This window comes from Barbus barbus (assembly GCF_936440315.1).
Source record: "Barbus barbus genome assembly, chromosome: 44".
NCBI lineage: Eukaryota > Metazoa > Chordata > Actinopteri > Cypriniformes > Cyprinidae > Barbus > Barbus barbus.
This window is the reverse complement of record NC_136722.1, coordinates 9,160,970-9,180,333: the sequence shown is the minus strand read 5'-3', so window position 1 is coordinate 9,180,333 and position 19,364 is coordinate 9,160,970. Positions and strand designations below refer to the sequence as shown.

General features: G+C 40.7%; 1 protein-coding gene across 1 annotated transcript in view; it reads right to left on the bottom strand.

Moving 5' to 3' along the window:
- Positions 1-19,364, bottom strand: part of LOC306863270 (rab effector MyRIP-like) — a gene marked incomplete at its 3' end in the record, with an annotated part of 208,655 nt that overhangs the window by 77,398 nt on the left and 111,893 nt on the right. The window contains exon 3 of the mRNA XM_079406513.1: positions 15,040-15,261. Coding sequence (XP_079262639.1) covers positions 15,040-15,261 — 222 coding nt within the window. The remainder of the gene's footprint in view (positions 1-15,039; positions 15,262-19,364) is intronic.

The window sequence follows — 19,364 nt, the reverse complement described above, 5'->3', positions numbered from 1 at the left end:
TGTTCCGAAAGGGTCTGAACATCGAGCTACAATCGGAGCTAGCCTGTCGGGATGAGGGGAAAGATCTTAACCAGTTCATTGAGCTTACAATCCACATTGATAACCTGATTCGCTCCCGTTGCACCACACGATCAGCACCACGCCTACCACCCAAAGTTCAAAGCCCCGTTGAACCCATGCAACTTGGATTTACTCACCTTACTCCTGAGGAGAGACAACATCGCATGCAGAACCAACTCTGTCTGTACTGCGGTCGGGCAGGCCATGTGAGAAACACCTGCCCCGTTCGGCCATCATCAGCTCAACGCTCGGTGAGTGACATTCCTCTCTCGCTCAGCCCAACTTCTAGTATTAAGCTTTCTGTCAGATTAACCACTCCGAGTCAAACAATTCAGACCATGGCACTTCTAGACTCAGGTGCCACGGGAAATTTCATTGACAGTGAGTTTGTCAGGCAACATCACCTAAAACTAACCTCTTGTGATTCCTCCTTGGCAGTGGAGGCGCTAGATGGCCGTCCTCTGGGCAAAGGAAAAATTCTCCGCCTCACCGAGCCCGTTCAACTACACATCGGCACCCTTCACTCAGAGAGGATTCGGTTCTATGTAATTCAATCACCCACTCACCCGTTGATTCTTGGCCTCCCCTGGCTTCGAACCCACGATCCACAAATATCCTGGAGAGAGGGACAGATTACAGAATGGGGACCTACGTGTAAGGAACAATGTCTATCTAGAGTAACCAAAAACCCCAACACGACCCCAGTCACAACAAACCACGCTAAAGACACACTTAATCTGCCCCCTGAATATGCCGACCTCGCAGAGGTTTTCAGCAAGAAGAAAGCTTCACAGCTCCCCACTCACCGCTCAGTCGATTGCGCGATCGATCTTCTGCCAGGCACCACTCCGCCCAAGGGAAGAATTTTCCCTCTATCACAACCAGAATCAGAGTCCATGAGAACCTATATTCAGGAGGAACTAGACAAGGGGTTCATCAGAAAATCCACCTCTCCTGCATCCGCGGGTTTTTTCTTTGTTAAGAAGAAGGACGGAGGGCTCAGACCATGCATTGACTATCGAGGCTTGAATGATATCACGGTAAAGTTTCGCTACCCACTGCCTCTTGTCCCAGCAGCCCTCGAACAGTTGCGAAAGGCAAGATTCTACACCAAGCTAGACTTACGCAACGCCTATAATCTGGTCCGAATCCGTGAGGGAGATGAATGGAAAACAGCCTTCTCTACCACTAGTGGGCACTATGAGTACTTGGTTATGCCCTTCGGGCTCGCCAACAGTCCATCAGTCTTTCAAGCTTTCATGAACGACATCTTCCGCGACATGTTGGACAGATGGGTAATAGTTTACATTGACGACATCCTGATTTATTCAGACACTCAAGAGGAACATACCCGACACGTCCGATCAGTTCTCGAGCGATTACTTCAACATCAGCTCTACGTAAAGGCAGAGAAATGTGAGTTCCACCAAACCAGCACCTCCTTCCTAGGATATGTAATCAGTCAAGACGGAGTGGCTATGGACGACAAGAAGGTTCGGGCGGTACTCGACTGGCCACAGCCTCAAACAGTAAAGGAATTACAACGTTTCCTGGGGTTTGCTAACTTCTATCGACGCTTCATCAGAAACTTCAGTTCCGTCGCTTCTCCGCTCACCGCTATGACCAAACGCAACACATCACGTCTGAGCTGGACGCCCGAGGCACTCCTCTCTTTTAACAAACTAAAGACTCGTTTCACCACAGCACCCATTCTGCGACATCCTGACCCAGAGCGCCAGTTCATCGTCGAGGTCGACGCCTCTAATACAGGGGTAGGGGCCATATTATCCCAACGACAGAGTGAGTCCTCGAAGGTTCATCCTTGTGCTTTCTTTTCCCGCAAACTTTCTCATGCTGAAAGAAATTACGATGTGGGCAATCGTGAACTACTAGCCATAAAGTTAGCAATAGAGGAGTGGCGCCACTGGCTCGAGGGAGCTGCACACCCCTTTATCGTTCTCACAGACCACAAGAACCTAGAATACTTACGCTCAGCTAAACGTCTGAACCCCAGACAAGCCAGATGGGCACTGTTCTTCACACGATTCCACTTCACAGTGACTTACCGACCAGGTACCAAGAATACTAAGGCTGATGCACTCTCCCGTCAGATTGAGGATAGCAACCACTCAGGCCCCTCCGAGAACATCATTCCCGAAAAGCTTCTGCTGGCTCCCGTTCAATGGGATATAATGACCGAAATCGCTCACGCCAATCAACAGACTCAACCTTCCCTAGAATGTCCTGCCAACCTAGAATTCGTTCCAGAACCTTTCCGTAAACCACTTCTCACTCAGGTTCACTCAAATCCCAGTTCAGGTCACCCAGGAATCACGGCTACAGAACACCTCCTACGAAATCGCTTCTGGTGGCCCACACTCTTTACTGACACAACTGAATTCATTCACAACTGCAATGTCTGCAACACAACTAAATCACCCAGACAATTACCTGCCGGCCTGCTGAAACCATTACCCACACCTTGACGTCCTTGGTCACACATCGCAATCGATTTCATCACTGACCTACCCAACTCCTACGGTAACACCACCATTCTCACCATAATTGATCGATTCTCCAAAGCCTGTCGCCTCATATCTCTGCCCAAATTACCCACGGCCCTAGAGACTGCCGAATTATTATGCAACCAAGTGTTCCGCTACTATGGCCTGCCTGACGACATCGTCTCCGATCGAGGTCCCCAATTCACCTCAAGGGTATGGAAAGCCTTCTTCAAAAGCCTGAATGTCAATATCAGTCTCACCTCAGGTTATCATCCCCAATCGAATGGCCAAACCGAGCGCCTGAATCAGGAGGTCATTCGCTTCCTCCGCTCCTACTGCCAAAATCACCAGACGGAGTGGAGTCGATATCTGATGTGGGCAGAATATGCTCAAAACTCCCTGACCAAGCCGGCTACCGGCATGACTCCCTTTCAATGTACCCTCGGATTCCAACCGCCAATGTTCCCATGGTCAGGAGAACCCACCGAACTACCCTCGATAACTGAGTGGCTTCGACACAGTGAGGAGATTTGGGATCGAGCTCACACCCACCTTCTACGAGCTGTCAGGCGCCAGGAGGCTCAGGCCAACCAATACCGACGACCGGGCCCTGTCTATCAGCCAGGGCAGTGGGTCTGGCTCTCGACCCGGGATATTCGCCTCCGACTTCCCTGCAAGAAACTCAGTCCCAGGTATGTTGGGCCATTCAAAATTTCTAGACAAATTAATCCAGTATCCTTTCGATTAGAACTACCCTCTAATTATCGTATTTCTCCCACTTTTCATGTATCCCTACTGAAACCCGCTGGTGGTCCGGGAGGGGCGTCTGAGGAGGGAGCCGAGCCACAGACTCCCCCGCCCATGCTGGTCGATGGCGAGGAGGCCTATCGAGTGCATGAACTGCTAGACTCCAGACGCCGGGGCGGCGCACTACAGTATCTGGTCGATTGGGAGGGGTACGGTCCGGAAGAGCGATCATGGGTCAACGCAGGTGATATCCTGGACCCCACTCTCACAGAGGAGTTCCACCGATTGCACCCGGGAAAACCGGCCCCTCGACCCCGTGGAAGACCCCGGCGTCGTTTACCTCCTCGCGTCAGGAGCCGCTCGCAGGGGGAGGGCTCTGTTATGAGTGAGGCTCCCGTCACGCCCCCTCTGCACCACCAGAGGGAGCCATCCCCAGAGTACTAACCTCATTCGAACTCAGTTTCCCATCATCCCTCATACCTGGGCCTGATTGCCTTGCCACACCTGCACCTCATTTACACACACACATATAAGCAGCACACTTCCACACACACACCGCGAAGTCTTGATTTGCCCTGGCTGTCATTTCCGAGCGTTTACTTTCCATGTTTACTTTGGTTGCTATCTCTGCCTGGTTCATCGACTCTGTGATTCTTCTCTGGTTGCCCCGACTTGGATTGTTACCCGGACTCTGATTGTAAGCTGCCTGCCCTGACTATTCTGCCTGTTTATCTGACTACGATTTCTGCCTATTCTACGTTGATTCTACTGCCGGTGATTTACCCTGTTCTGTCTGACTATTCTGAGAATAAAGAGCTGCAAATGGATCCCTCTCAGTCTGATGTTTCGCAACACATGTCCATATTGCACCAAAATGCAACACTGCACTCCCTTGGGTCCGCAGCAACACACCTGCCGCGCGTGAAGTCATTGGATGAACGTTTCTCGACACAATAAAAATGCAAACAGGCAGAGAGACGCACAGAGATTCCTGCCTTTATTAGAGAGAAGAATATGTTCAGCCCCTCCCTCCGAAGCTTCGAATTAATCTGATATTCGGTGTTGATTCCTATCGAAGCTTCGAAGCTCAAAAAATGGTATTCGGACCAGCCCTAGTAATTTGTGGCAATATTGCCGACCAGTTCAGTGAAATGCTGTATAAAGTCCTTAGAAGAGTACGGTAGACGGTAGATCACCCCTAAACATACAGGACCATTCCAGTCTAACTGAAGAAACTGAGCTTCAAAACTGGAAAAAGCCATTACAGGGACCAATCGACAGCGTGCAGAGAGAGAGTTCTTTAAAATAGTTACTATCCCACCCCCGCATCCACTCAGATGAGGAGAGTTCAAAAATGTACAGTCAGAAGGGATCAGATCAGCAAAAGGAGTTATATCACCAACCTTTATCCAGGATTCCGTGATGAACATAAAACCCAAGTTGTGAGATGAGTAAAAGTCGTTTAATAAAAAGGTCTTATTCACCAAGGAGCGGGCATTTAATAATGCCATCTTCGGTGGGGAATTAATTAGAGGAGATGAGGACGAACTTTTCAGTGAGCGCAGATTTCCGTGAGTTACTCCCCCGTCTTCGAGAGCCGAGGCCGAATCGGTGGAGAAACTGGACTCAGGGGGAGAACAGGGGAAGAACAGGACAAAGCCACCAGTAGATCAAGTCCAGCGGGCGCCAGGTAGCAGAGCCGCCGTAAAACGATTCATAGGAAAGATCCGAGAGAAAGCCAGCCCGCAGATGAGCTTTCAGCTTCACGATGTATCCTCCGCGGTTGCCTCGATTCCTCCTTCGCTTTCTCCGCGGGATGTGGAGGGGCCACCGGCGAATACAATCTGGGATGACCATTCAGAACGACTCATTCGTATTGTCAAAGGAGCAGTCTACATCCGAAGTATAAGAGTTTGTGAGTGTGTCCACAACAGATTTGCGGATATCCAAGAGTGCTTGGTGGTCGTAGATTAAAAGCGTGCAGCAGCTTAGAGACAGAGCAGACAACCAGACAAGCACAACACGAGACGAGGATATACTCAAAATAACAGTCTTTAATAAATCCAACAAGGCAAGACAAGGCAGGGCAGACACACAGGAACACCGGGAGTAACGAGTAGGCCAGACCAAATCTAACTGAACAGGCAGGACTTAAATACAAGGGATAATCACAGATAATAACTAAAACACACCTGGACAAGAATAAACTAATAGTCACACTTAACAAGGACAGGAAACAAACCAAATAAGGACACAAGAGGGAAACACATGACACACACAACACAGGACTGACAGTTACCATGTATGGGCACCACCTGTAAGTGACCGTTCTTACCCACACTTGTCTGTATGTACAAACTAATTACCATGCATTTACGACTGTTAAGTACAGCCGTGTTTCTTATTTGTTACCATGTACATACACTTCAGTTAAGTACCTTGTGTTACCACTCATTTGCCTGTAGGTACAAGACATTTGAAACAGCTCTACTCCGCCATCATTGAATCTGTCTTCTGCACTTCAGTAACTGTCTGTTTCAGCTCAGCTACCAAATCTGACCTCAGAAGACTACGGAGGGTAGTCCGGACTGCTGAGCAAATCATTGGTACAACCCTCCCCACTCTCCAAGAACTGTACTTATCCAGAGTGAGCAAAAGGGCTGGTAAAATCACTCTGGACCCCTCACATCCAGCACACTCCCTCTTTGAACTGTTACCGTCTGGTCGACGCTACAGAGCTCTGAGCACCAGAACGTCCAGACACAGAAACAGTCTCTTCTCTCAAGCAATCCATCTCATGAACACTTGACATTAAACGTGGAACACACAACACTATTATACATTATTTATTCACCACACATACTTATTTTTTTCATTTCAAATTTGCATATATCAGACCTGTACACACATAATTGTCTATATTATATATTATGTTTTTGCTCCTTTTTACATTGCCTATTTGTATATTATTCTTTTTATTATCTTTGTCCTGTCCTGTTGCTGTCTTTCTGTTGCACTGTGGAGCTTCTGTCACTACAACAAATTCCTTGTATGTGTAAACATACCTGGCCAATAAAGCTCATTCATTCATTCATTCATTCATTCATTCATTCATATTTACCATGTATGTACCAGGTACACGTAATGTAAAATAAAGTGCTACCCATATGTTTCTGAAATATAGGCTTGGCAAACACTAGATTGTGCAGACAAGTGCTATACTTGCATTCTTTCTGTGAAGTGCTATATAACCAATTATTTATATTGATTAATACAAACAAATATGTGCAACTTGTTTTCTGATGGCTGTGCAGAAAAAATATGTGTGGAAAAAATATAAAAAAGAAATTGCAAATGTATAGGCTATGCAGGGATCCTCAAATCTGGACCATTCCTGCAGAGTTTAGCTCTAACCCTAATCAAACACACCTGATTATGCTAATCAGAGTCTTCAAGATCATGAGAAAATCACAAGTAGGTGAGTTTGATCAGGGTTGGAGCTAAACTCTGCAGCAGATTGGACCTCCAGGGTAAGATTTGAGGAACCCTGGGCTATAGTATGTAAGTCCTAAGAGCCCATAGGTTATGATTATTTTTCTTTTTTGTTTTCTCGTGATCACAACATAATTTTCTCGTGATCTCGACATAAAAGCTACTAGAGTACTACACTACAAAATTTTTTTTATTATGGCCATGAATTTGCTCCCATGCTTCAACCTACACAAACCTGGTTTTTGTACATTGTCAGCAATTCAGAATGCAACAGGCACTACTGCATTAGCATAAACTTCTGTGGTCAATTTTCATGTCAGTGAATTTATTTCCTTGTTTAGGTAAATTGTGGCCATGTTTAAAATTATAAAATGTGGAAAAAAAACTGCATTCCATTTGCTGGGTTTTGTAATATCTCACAATTGTCATAACTATAACTTTGCATTTCACAGTTGTGACTTTCTATTTCAAAATTGTGACTTTATATATCACATTGTGACTTTATATCTTACAACTCATACTTTGTTTATTGTAATTTTGACTTTATATCTCATAATTAACTTGTATAAGTACATTACATAAATTATTTAAAATGTTTCTGCAAATGGACTCATGGGTGCACATATGGGTGGCAATTTTATATCAATCTATGCCACTGAATGGCTCTTTTCAGGCCACATATCCAATATGGAAAACCTCCAGACCCAGATCTGTGTGATCATTAGTCAAACATACACATTCACACAAATGCAAAGCATGTTTCTAGTTGGGCTGAATCCAAGAGGTGAAACAATGCAACAGAGACACACATTAGTGCTCTGATAGAATGAGGTTAGTGAACTGAATCAATGAAACACAGTAAAGCATTATGACACAACAGCAGGTGCTCAGAAAACAGTTTCCTGATGTACTGGGATGGAACTGTGGAGATGCAGGAAGGTGATGTTCCCCAGATGCCAGTGCAACTGGGATTCAGTGAGACAGAATGGGCAATTGAGATTACTGGAATGTGCAAAGAATTTCTGGTCTCATGCTGACCGAAAAAAAAAGAAGAAAAATCAGAACAATCATTTTTACACTGCTGGCTTTCATGCCAGTAAAACCTCACCTATAATTAACCTGAACTGAAGAAAAGGGAAGCAAAGAGAGGGACCATTTGCATCAGAAATATCAGACAAACAAATAATGTACATTTACATTTTCACTTCTCAGTGCAGCTGTGAGTGGTTATGAGGCCAGATTAATAGTCAAACACAAATCAAGTACACCCTCAATTCCTTCAAGAATATAAATATTTATATGGTCTATACTAAGCAAGGCTTAGCCTAACTATAGCACTGCTTCTTGGGATACCTGCCAGGCTGTTAACAGTCACAGAACATGTGTTCCTGAGTTTTCTTTCTGAAATGCCACGAGTGAGGATAAGTAGAGCTAACAAAGCTGTTGATCTTGGCCAACATCATTCATGTTGAGGTAAAAGTTAACACAGTGGAACAGAAGCAGGATAATATTCATTTAATGTGTGGGGAACGCTCCGCTGTGCTTGACAAAATTAAATACAGCAGCCTCACTCCTAACCCAGACTTATGGCATAAACTCATTTGGAGTAGTCTGAGGGTAAAAGCTGCCAAATAAAACTTGCTCGCTAAATCAGCCATTTCTTGGCTTTAGCCCATTTTCCAAAAATATAAGCATTCTTGTATGAACATTTAAAAAAAAAAGAAATTAGTCATTCTATTCAGCAAGTGTAGACTAAAATGATAAAAATGTGACATTAAAGACATTTATAGTGTTAAAAAAATCTATTTCAAATAAATGAGGTTTCCACAAAAATATTGAGCAACTCTTTTCAACATTGATAATAAAAAGAAAAGTTACTTGAAACTTCAGCTTTGACATAACAGCAATAAATTAAATTTTAAAATATATATTATAAAATACATAAAAAAGTGTGTTAAAATTGTAATAATTTAAATTGTAATAATTTTTCATAATATCCCACTGTTTATAGCCTACTGTATTTTTGATCAAATAAATGCAGCCTTGGTGAGCACAATAGACTTATTTTAAACACATTTCTTTTAAAGAAAGAAACAAACGAAGCTTACTACCCCCAAGTTTTTGAATAGTATAATTCTTCCAAGTCCCAAAAGCTGATTTGAAACTAAATAAAAAAAATGAAATGTGCTGAACAGTGCCAAATCTGACACAACATAATGGCCATTACTGAAAGATGGAGAAGCAAAAACTAAATTAGACCTGAAAAACTCATCGCTAATAAATTGGTGTTGCTGTGCCTTTTATAAAGGTTAGCCAGTTATAACAGAGGGCATTTATATAAAAGACTTCATAAAAAAGCCAAAATGGCTATATTAAATGGATAAAATAAATTACTGTGTAAAAAATGTTCTTGGTGCCAGAAACCTAACATTATAAGTGGACCGCCAAGGGGGGAAATAAAATGATAAAGACCTTTAAGGAAAGTTTCTCAAAGTCGAAGGGGATTTTCATATGCCAGCAAGCATTTAGGGACATCAGGTATAGAATTCACTCAGCTGCAATGGCTGACCCACAACTAAAAATACCCTTGTTGAAAACGAACAAAAGGAAAAGAGAGGGACCCATTCGCTTTAACCCTCCTGGCTATTTCCTCCATCCTTTTAACTGAGACGAGTGCAATATAAGGCAATATAAGGCTCTTGGTGACACTTCAATATAAAGGGTGCTTCAAAACCCAGCGCTATAACCCAGAATCTATGACAGCACCACAATCACAGAAATTTACACATGCACAATTAAAAAGTCAAAACTAATCAGGCAGATGGAGTACCAGTGCCTTAGATCTTCAAATAAAACAATTGCTGGGAGTGTGTCCAATCTAGATCAGAGAAGGTCATTAGATCATAGTAGCACCTCTGCTAAAACCGTGCCCTTGGGAAAAGGAATATAGTCAGTAGAGACGATCATATCTAATATGTGTTCTGTTGATTATATAACCATATCTGCTGGATGACTGTAGACATGATTATTTGCAGCAGAATTACAAACTTCTGGATTATATGCACCAAAACGTCACATTTATGCATTTTGCAGATGCTTCTTTCCAAAGCAACTTAACATTCAATATATACTTATATTTTGAGTTACAGGAATATATTAAAATAATCTAAAGAGCCTTCTTTCACATTAAAGAGCCTTTTCTGTGGGGTAAGGTTGAATGGATGTTAAAGGTTCTTCAGGGAACTTCAGATGCCAGTAAAGACCCTTAGTTTTATGAGTGTACAGGAAGTGTATTCACAAGTGCCAGCAAGGTGATGGAAGAAAAAAATAATAATAATAAAGATGAATGAGTCATTATCAGGAATTTCTTATGTCTTTTAATAGCACAAAGGAGAAACCTCATCCATTAATATGGCAGATATACACTAATGTATCGTTACCTCAAACCATTAACATACAACATAAAGGCATTAACACCATGCCATTAATGCTAATGATTATGAAGGAAATGCCATTGTTAGTGTTTCATGAGAGAATTTACTTGAGAGATTGTCTTATATGGTATCTAAGAGAGGAACACACATAGAAGCACTTTACCTCATTAACATCAATCAAACACAAACACAGAGATGATCTATGTGCCACATGCTCACAATAATACATTAGCACATGGCTAGTGCTAACATGTGCACTGACAAATAGCCATAAAGCTTACAGCTGCAGCCTGCCAACACAATATGACAAACACACATGATTTTCAAGACCCATTAAAACTGTGAAGATGACCAAGTAAAAATATTAGTTTAATGCAATAATATATTGATTGCTAGATTTTTGTGGGAAGTCGTGGCCTAATGGTTAGAGAGTCGGACTCGTAATCGAAAGGTTGCGAGTTCGAGCCCCCGGCCGGCAGGAATTGTAGGTGGGGGGAGGGAATGTCCAGCGCTCTCTCCACCCTCAATACCACGACTGAGGTGCCCTTGAGCAAGGCACCGAACCCCCAATTGCTCCCCGGGCGCTGCAGCATGGCTGCCCACTGCTCCGGGTGTGTGTTCACGGTGTGTGTGTGTGTGTGTGTGTGTGGATTTGTTCACTACTCACTGCTGTGTGTGTGCACTTGGATGGGTTAAACGCAGAGCACCAATTTCGAGTATGGGTCACCATACTTGACAATACGTCACGACTTTACTTTACTTTACTTTAATAATAAATGATATATGTATTACCATTGAAAAGTGTGGGGTCAGAATGCTTTTGAAAGAAGTCTCTCATACTCATCACATCTGCATTCATTTAATCAAAAATACAGTAATATAATGAAACATTATTACTTATGTTATTATATTTAAAATTTAAGAAAAAAATATTTAAGTTATTAGCTACCTAATGTTAACTTAAAATACCTTTTTGTTCTATTTAAATGCTTTTTAAAATGTAATTTATTCATGTGATGGCAAAGCTGAATTGCAGTCATTATGTAGTCTTCAGTGTCACATGATCCTTCCGAAATCATTCTAATATGCTGAAGAATCATTTCTTATCATTATCAATGTTACAAAATGTGCTGCTTAACATATTTGGTATTTGTGAATATAGATTTTTTTCAGGATTCTTGTGACTGAGTTTGTGACTGCTTCCAGGAAGTATCATATTCTCAACTATATGGGACTTCCTGGAAGCAGTCACAAACTCAGTCACACTTGCACTCATGTTAGCAATGCATGTGAGGTAAAAGCCTTCAGGAGAGGGTCAAGTAAGGAGAGGTATAATTCAATTTTGACTGAACACATCTTTCCAAGCGGTTTATCTCTGTCAACTCAGATTACAGAACATTTAAAAGCTGCTCTGCTCTCTTCAATTACTGTCATCCTCATCCATGGGATGCTTTATGACTGCCCCGTGTCCCTGTGTGTGTATGAATGGACACTAAAAGCATCTGAAAATCTGTATTGCAGTAAAAATTTTCTGGTATCGTTTTAAAGATGAATTATGCTGATTATTATATATTAAACTAGATGTTATATTCTGAATATAATGAGTGGTGCCACTACAATGCTAGTGTGTTCTAGATTTGTACTGGCCCAAGTCACAGGCACCATCAAGAATCTGTGATATTAATGTCTGTAGATATGGTCCTGTTTCAGCCCATTAATCAACCAGCAAGCAAAATTGTTAGACTGATTAGTCACATAAATTCAAATAATATTCATGTCCGCATCACCTACAGTGCGGAACAAGTTACACACTAAAATTAATTCCCTAAACTTAAATATAAAAAGACAGTTCCATTCAAAAAAGTTAGATTTATTTTTTTCTAAGTATTTAATACTTTTATTCCACAAGGTTGGATTCAATTCACAAAAAGTGAAAGTGAAGACATTTATCTCAAACAAATGCTTTTTATATTTGTATTTTATATTCCTCAAAGAATAATGAAAAAATGTAGTACTGCACATTTTTCAGTGTACAAAAGCTTCTAGAAATGTGGCACACACACAATTTTCAAAGGTTAAATATGACATTGGATTTAAATACAAAATCTGGTGGTTTAATTTCACAGATGGATGCAGGTTATGCTGAGAGAGACTTTTCATTGCATGAAGTTTTCTAGATGTTTGTTCTTCGGCTCTGGCTTTACACAGCTTTCTTGTATCTTTCTTATACACCCACCCACAGATTGGATGATTGGAGCAGACCTCAACCTATTACGCTTGTCAGGGCCCATCTGCACATGCACACAACATTATTTCACCATCTGTGTGTTGCGCCATCCAAACGCTCACGTCTGTGTTGCTGTCTGGAGCTTACAAGATGCAGTGATACTTAATGACAGTGCAAAGAGACAAATCTCACTTCAATTTTATAATGGCATAAACATAAACATGCACAAACATGAAAATACACATTTTTATGTTTAAAAGGGAACATACACTGTTGTGATGTCTGAACGTGTTAAGTGTAAGTGTGAGTGGAGATGTGTGACTGCATCTGAGTCAGCATCTCTCTCTCTTTCATACACACACATGCACATGATACACCTTCCTAAAACGAATGTTTAGGGTTAATGAAATATTGATATTATCTGTAACATATTACCACAGAAAATAATTTCGACTTTTACCCCTATGAGGAAGGTGACACACACACACAAACACACACATACACGCACAAAGTATTTGCTGTAAATACCGTATGTAACAAGACAAGTATTTTTTTAATGAAGGAATCAGCAAATACACCTCTATAATATTTTATAATATCTATAATATTTTGCCATATAGACATCCAGTGTAACTGTATAAATGTAAATATACATTTTTGCATATTTAAAAAAAAAAGAAAGGGACAATAATATCTGTGGAACCCAGAACATTCCTTTAATTACAAACCCAATATAAATGCCATTATATGCTCTTTACAAAAGCAATTAAAATGCTGTTCTTATTATGCATCATCACAGCAAAAGAGAGAAAAAAAAAACTTAATTTAGATGGGGATTCTCAGCTCTCTCAAAATGCCATCTGACTACATAAACGCATTAATTTCAAGTAACGCATAATTTCATTCCTTGTTGCCGTAATCAGTTTTGTGAGTGGAAACCCGGGGTACGTCTCTTGAAATATTGCTAAGCAAGAGACATAGGAAATCATTATTTGCTGTTACCATGAAATGCACGCAGAAATCTGGTAATATGAAATCTGTGAGTAAGATTTTTCATACACCAAACATTTCATGGAAAGAACATGAAAGGAAACTTGCTGAGAATTAATCCTGGTGAAGAATCCATGCCTCGGGCACGGAGTGAGTGTACATGAGAGAAAAAAAGATATAAAGAGAGAGGGAGACAGCAAATAAGACAGTGAGAGACAGTATGAGCGAAAAACAGCAAAGGATGATGGGATGCATTTTCTTGATTGATTCATATTGTGCTGCACACCACTGATTCACACTGCTGTACATTTTAAAGGAACAGTTACCCAAAATAATAGTAATTCTTATTATTCTTTACTCTTGTATTGTTACAGCTCCATTAAAACGGAGAAACACACCGAAAGAATCACAGTTCAGGTTTGGAATAACACGAGGGTAAGTAAATAATGACAGTTATAATTTTTTTTTTCCAAAACACATGCATTTAGACCACATGACCCACTAAAACTATAAATAATCGACATATACTGTAGAAATTCTCGCCATCTCTCTCGCTAGTCCTTCCTGCTCTCTCCTATCTTTCCAGTTTTGCTTTGTGAAAAACACACAGTCACACACACCATCAAATCTCCAATGGGCTGGGTACATATTCAGCAGTCGTAAAAGCCAGCTTTTTTTAAATCAAACAGAGCTGAAAAAGGGTTATCACTGCTCAAGCATGAATAAATATCTGGGTAACACGTTAACCAGGCTGTAGGCAAATATGCCACTGAAAGTGACAAAAACGCACCACATATTTAAAATGCTGATGCAAAAAATGCTAGTAATAATAATAATAATAATGTTGAAAAGTAAAAATAATGCTTGCTTAGTTTGAAAAACAAAATTGTTTACCTGTTAATAATCAGTTCCACTTTATTTTCTGACATGGACCAGTATTGCCATAAAAATACACAAATAGCTCTCTCTCACTCTGGAACACCCTCTTGCTTCATATTTCCATACACTCACTATAGTGACAATTTCAACATATCTAAATGTTTCTGAGGGTTAGGTTTAATTTAGTTTAAATTTTATTTTATTTGCATAGAGCTTTTCACAGTACAGGTTATTTCAATTCAGGGGAACTCCTCAAGATGTTAAAGTTGAAGAGGAAGAAGGTTTAACAACCTATTTTATTTTATTTCTTAAGTACCCCAACTGTTCCACCTATAATGCTCAAGCACCTATTCATAAACACAAAACCAGAAAATTGTGCCTAAAACCTATTATATTTAAACAATTTAGCATTATATTTTAAATGCCACTTATAAATAATCAAGCAATACTGTGTGTCTAAAACAAAATCACGCTATAAACATTTTTTATTTAATTTCCTTATTTCCATGTGCCCCTTGCAAACTGCTTGAATGATGTGTGTGTTGCCATGTACACCAGCAGGTGTGGTGTCTCCCTTGTCCAGATGTAATTGCATAACACTGTGCATTTTATAACATGTCCATTTACCAGGAAGTACAGACATGGCCCCTCTATCCTTATTTATATGTATTTACACACATGTACGTGTATGCCAGAGGACACTTACCTGCTCTTTTGGCAGGCGGCGCAGATATAGCCCCTCTCGCTCTGACTGTAGGTGCGGCAGGATTTGCAGACGTTGTAGTGGCAGTCCAGACATGGGCGCTTGGGGTTGAGCAGGAAGGTAAAGGGAGAGCAGCAGCGGATGCAGCAGTGCTCGTTGAACTTATTCTGCTTGGACAGAAGCAAACAGCGACTACCCTCCTCCTCCAGCTCCTGCTTCATTTCACTACAGGGAGAGATGGGGGGATTGGAGGGGAGGGGTTGGAGGAGAGCGAATGAGAGAAGGAATGGGAGGGGTTAAAGGGAGAGGAGGGGGATGTGAACAAGGGGATGGAGAGAGGGAGAGAGAGAGAGAGAAGGAGAAAGGTGAGCAAGTGCATCTGAAGGACTGGTTGAAGGCGCACAGTCATGCAGAATAATTGGAGATTCTGTGAGGAATGAAAAATTAAAGGAAGAATAATTCTGCAGAAGTGTGAGGCATACGGATACAGATCTTTGTCAGTCTCTGTTTATACACACACAAACAGACATGAATATGTGGATAAAGTCACAACAAGGCTGGACTGGAACTGAAAAACAGAACACAGCCCACAGCAGATACCCACTGTATTGCTGTCCTTTGAAATCAAGTGAGCTGTATTGATGGTCACATTTAAAAAACTGTTTAATGAAGCTTCAAAAAAATGTATAAGTTTTTCGTTTTAAATCATTGGTTCGGATTTTGTATCAAACTCACAAATTCATATGATTTTAGTAGCCAAGGCTTTATTATTCATACTGTTTTGAGCTTTGGGGTGCTTCTCAAATGGAAGGCTGTATTCTCGTGAGGATGCATCGTTCCTTGTCCAGTCCTTCTGATGCTTCAAGGCTAGAGTCCTGCTCATGGTAACATCACAAAAATACTATATTATACTAAATTATGATATGAAGTAAACATTAAATTGAAAATGTATCTTTCTTTTGTGGCCTATTTCTATTACAACATGCCTTTCTGTTAAGCATGTTGTAATAGAAATATTATAACATGTATTGCAGGTAGTGACAACCGTCTGTGGTCTCCCTATGGTTTACATTATGCACAGTTAAGCATTATGTGATTAATTTACAGCAAAAAATAAATAAATAAAATAAATTAATAATTCTAACGATTCAGCACTAGATGGCGATGATCTGGTGAACCCATAGTGGAGGTGTGTCCAAACTCATTCCTGGAGGGCCACTGTCCTGCAGAGTTTAGCTCCACCTTGCCTACACACACCTGTCTGGAAATATCTTGTATGCCCAGTAAGACCTTGATTAGCTGGTTCAGGTGTGTTAAATTGGGGTTGGAGCTGAACGCTGCCAGACAGTGGTCCTGTTTTACAATGTACAATTGTGCAAAATGTACAGTCTACAATGTTTGTAATTTATTTAAAGCTGCAGTCCGTAACTTTTTTGTCTTTCAAACTGTACAAAATGTATATAATAAGCGAGTACACCATGAATAAATTTTCCAAACCGTGTTTTTGGCTTGTCCTGAATCACAACGGTACACCTATAATAAGTGTTTAAATTCTGACTATTTTAGTCTGGTTCGGGTAGGTACCGCTGTGGAGTAGCCAGTACCTGCGTGATTCGTCACAGACATAAACAGAGAGAAGTAGCTCCGGCTATAATGTTCTTCCGCAAGACGCATGTAGTTCTGTTCATTAACCGCTAGACTAGAGCACCAAAAGTTATGGACTGCAGCTTTAATGAATTTATGTACTTAAACATGTATAATACAAAAAGAAGAATATTACTTAATTACTTTTACCTAAAGTTTGCAAAGCTTTGCCCACACAAAACAAAACACAAATATAAACATATTTAAGTATATAGAATTATTTATAATTACATTTAATAGATTATACTTTTATGAATATATGTGCAATTACTCTTTTATTTCTATAGATATACAGATTGCGTCAAAGTATATTCACAGTGATAAACAGGATAACAACAGATTCAGTTATGGAAACTCAACAATGGAGACAATTCAGATTCTGCTGTAAAACAGCTCTAAAAAGATAATAGTTTCATTATTCAGCTCAGTCAGTTCAGTGTTCGTTCAGTTCTGATAAATAACAATGTAACGTTCATCAGTTTCATTAATTTGATTAAAAATGAGGCCAATTCAGCTATAAGCAGTTCTAAAAAAGACATCAATGTCGTTCTTTATTCAGCTCGAGGCAGTTGAATGTTGATTCAATTAAGTTCAATAACAGTGTCAATGTTGCAAGATGCGATTCAGCTGTAAAGCAGCTCTAAAGAAGACGAAAATGCCATCATCCAGCTTAATTCAGTTCAAGTTGTTCTGATCCGATGGTGTCATATCATTAAATTTCTGAAAGTTAATTGTCCTTCAGACTACAAATAACCAAGCCAAAAGGCAATAGTGGTAAGAAACCCAAACTCCATCAGGTGACAGAAATGGTAAAATAAAAAAATTAAAAAAATAAAAAAAACTTACCAGGCTCACTCAGGGGACAAGTTCACTTCTGGCCTAAGTGAACGAACACAGTATGATATTGATAATATGATACTGAGGTACATCGCACCAGCATTAGGTGGGAGGAGTTGTAGTCTGTTATAGGAGTTAGTCTAATTATAGTACTGTAGTCTGCCAGTAATATAAGACTGGCTAATCGGTGGTCTTAAGCATGATGATCGTCCTTTTTGATAAAACTGCACAACAACACTAGGAAGACTGTTCCAGTGTGTGGATGCTAAATAGGAAAATAATCTACCAACCAAAGTCAACGTTGTTATTTTAGCAATTATCAACCGTCCAAAATTTTAAGAATTAAATGGACATGTAGGTCTATTATGTGATATGAACTTGCACAATGAGGAGCTAAACAATTCAGGGCTTCTTAAGTAATCAGCAAATAATTAAAAGTTTATGATGTTTAATAGGCAGCTAATGTAACGCTGACAGAACCAAGCTAATGTGGTGGTTCTAGTAACTAGCTGCTCCATTGTTTTTACTAAGCTTGCAGGGCAGCCACCAAGTAATGCATTACAATCTAGCCTTGAGGTCATAAATTCATGAATTAACTTTTCTACAACTAACATTCAGAGTATAATTTACACTCACCTAAAGGATTATTAGGAATACCTGTTCAATTTCTCATTAATGCAATTATCTAATCAACCAATCACATGGCAGTTGCTTCAATGCATTTAGGGGTGTGGTCCTGGTCAAGACAATCTCCTGAACTCCAAACTGAATGTCAGAATGGGAAAGAAAGGTGATTTAAGCAATTTTGAGCGTGGCATGGTTGTTGGTGCCAGACGGGCCGGTCTGAGTATTTCACAATCTGCTCAGTTACTGGGATTTTCACGCACAACCATTTCTAGGGTTTACAAAGAATGGTGTGAAAAGGGAAAAACATCCAATATGCGGCAGTCCTGTGGGCGAAAATGCCTTGTTGATGCTAGAGGTCAGAGGAGAATGGGCCGACTGATTCAAGCTGATAGAAGAGCAACTTTGACTGAAATAACCACTTGTTACAACCGAGGTTTGCAGCAAAGCATTTGTGAAGCCACAACACGCACAACCTTGAGGCGGATGGGCTACAACAGTAGAAGACCCCACCGGGTACCACTCATCTCCACTACAAATAGGAAAAAGAGGCTACAATTTGCACGAGCTCACCAAAATTGGACGGTTGAAGACTGCAAAAATGTTGCCTGGTCTGATGAGTCTCGATTTCTGTTGAGACATTCAGATGGTAGACTCAGAATTTGGCGTAAACAGAATGAGAACATGGATCCATCATGCCTTGTTACCACTGTGCAGGCTGGTGGTGGTGATGTAATGGTGTGGGGGATGTTTTCTTGGCACACTTTAGGCCCCTTAGTGCCAATTGGGCATCGTTTAAATGCCACGGCCTACCTGAGCATTGTTTCTGACCATGTCCATCCCTTTATGACCACCATGTACCCATCCTCTGATGGCTACTTCCAGCAGGATAATGCACCATGTCACAAAGCTCGAATCATTTCAAATTGGTTTCTTGAACATGACAATGAGTTCACTGTATTAAAATGGCCCCCACAGTCACCAGATCTCAACCCAATAGAGCATCTTTGGGATGTGGTGGAACGGGAGCTTTGTGCCCTGGATGTGCATCCCACAAATCTCCATCAACTGCAAGATGCTATCCTGTCAATATGGGCCAACATTTCTAAAGAATGCTTTCAGCACCTTGTTGAATCAATGCCACGTAGAATTAAGGCAGTTCTGAAGGCGAAAGGGGGTCAAACACAGTATTAGTATGGTGTTCCTAATAATCCTTTAGGTGA